At 52.9% G+C, this 1534-nt stretch overlaps 1 protein-coding gene across 1 annotated transcript in view; it reads right to left on the bottom strand.

Moving 5' to 3' along the window:
* Nucleotides 1-182, bottom strand: part of SNRPE (small nuclear ribonucleoprotein polypeptide E) — a 5520-nt gene extending 5338 nt beyond the window's left edge. Inside the window, exon 1 of the mRNA XM_004699825.2 lies at nucleotides 66-182. Within this exon, the coding sequence (XP_004699882.1) occupies nucleotides 66-119 (54 nt within the window). The 5' untranslated portion in view covers nucleotides 120-182. The remainder of the gene's footprint in view (nucleotides 1-65) is intronic.
* Between the last annotated feature and the right edge of the window lie 1352 nt (nucleotides 183-1534).

The following is a 1534-nucleotide window of genomic DNA, read 5'->3' as shown; positions in this document are numbered from 1 at the left end:
GTCTCGGCCTGTTACTTTTGTTTCCTGGCCTGAATCTCCTCCTCCCGACCACCGGCGTAGGATACGATGGGCTGCACCATCACCTTCTGTACTTTCTGGCCTTGGCCGCGGTACGCCATCGTGGAAGCTCAGAGAAACCACACCGAGCCGCACGCTAGCTTAAAAAGCAACTTCCGGAATCCAGAACCGGAAACGGAAGTAGATAGAGGTCGCGCGACGACCCGAGGACTCCTGGGAAGAGTCTCTCTAGCCATGAGATCGCTTTCTCTGTGCTCTACGTCGTCCGTCGAGCTGAGGACTTTGGAACCAGGCCCGGTCCTACAGCGCCACCTGGAGGGAGACGGAAGAAGGCGCCGCGGGACCTGGTGCGGGAGGCATGGGCTCCGTATCTGACTCGGCTAACGAGCCTTAAGCGGCGCATTCCCTAGCTCTTGTCAGTAAAATGGACTCATTCTGGTCTTTTCTGGAGGCCGGTTTTAGATGCCGGTGAGTTGGTTCCGATCCATAGCCGTCCTGTGTGCAGCCGAACCAAACACTGCCAGGTCCTGCGCCACCTTGCTGCGTGGTGCGAGCCCATTGTGGCAGCCATTGTATCAGTCCGACTCACGGAGACTAAACCGAGGCGCTGTGATGGCAGAGTGGGTTTTGTGTGGGGCTGCGAACGACAAGGTCAGCAGTTCCAGCCCACCAGCTGCTCCCTAGGAGAAAGGTGAGGCCTTCTGCTCTTGTAAAGGCTGACAGCCCTGGGCAGTTCTGCCCTGTTCTTAGGAATGGACTCTGGCTGTGAATCTGGTTTTGATTTGGTTCGCTGCCTTAGGAAGCATGATGCCCTTCTCCAGAGACTGGCCCTTCCTGATGACATGTGCACACCACCAAAGACGAAGTCTCGCCACCCCCGTCCTAAAGAACATTTTGGTGGTCCTTCTAAGACAGATGTCTTCATCCCCCTGGCCCTCCGTGGAGCTTCCGGGATGCTTCGCCAACACCATGAGTCACAGGTATCCACTCTTTCCGTCTTCCTTCTTCATCGCCCAGCTTTCGCGGGCATATGACATGATTGGAAGCTCATGGCTTGGGTCCTGAAGTGACATCTTCTCTCTTCAACACTTTAAAGAAATTTTTTGCATCAGTTTTTCCCAACGCAAGACAAGTTTGGTTTGTGGAGGGCTACTTCCACGGGCGTCCATTGTGGACCCAAGTCAAATGAAACCCTTGGAAACATCCATCTTTTCTCCATTTAGCAGGATGCTGCTTACTGCTGTAGTCGTGAAGACGGTCGTTTTACATGAAGATGTCATCTATAGGGGAGGCTGAAGGCTTTGATCCTTATCCACAAGTGCTTCCAAGTCTCCTTGGCTTTCGGCAAGAAAGGTTGTCACCTTCGTGTGTCGGTTGTTAAGGACCTTTCCTCCAAGCCTGAGGTTGAGTTCTTCTCCCTTCCTTCAGTTTATCAGACTAGTAGCTCAACATCCAGATTACAGAAATATAGTGAAGGATGCTTTCCTGATTTTATACCGCTCAGTATCCGTTTGCT

The sequence above is a fragment of the Echinops telfairi genome, unplaced genomic scaffold, assembly GCF_000313985.2.
Source record: "Echinops telfairi isolate 266 unplaced genomic scaffold, ASM31398v2 ScPeMD7_7424;HRSCAF=8462, whole genome shotgun sequence".
Classification (NCBI taxonomy): domain Eukaryota; kingdom Metazoa; phylum Chordata; class Mammalia; order Afrosoricida; family Tenrecidae; genus Echinops; species Echinops telfairi.
Note: the sequence above shows the minus strand (reverse complement) of the source record. Positions and strands in the feature narration are given on the sequence as shown.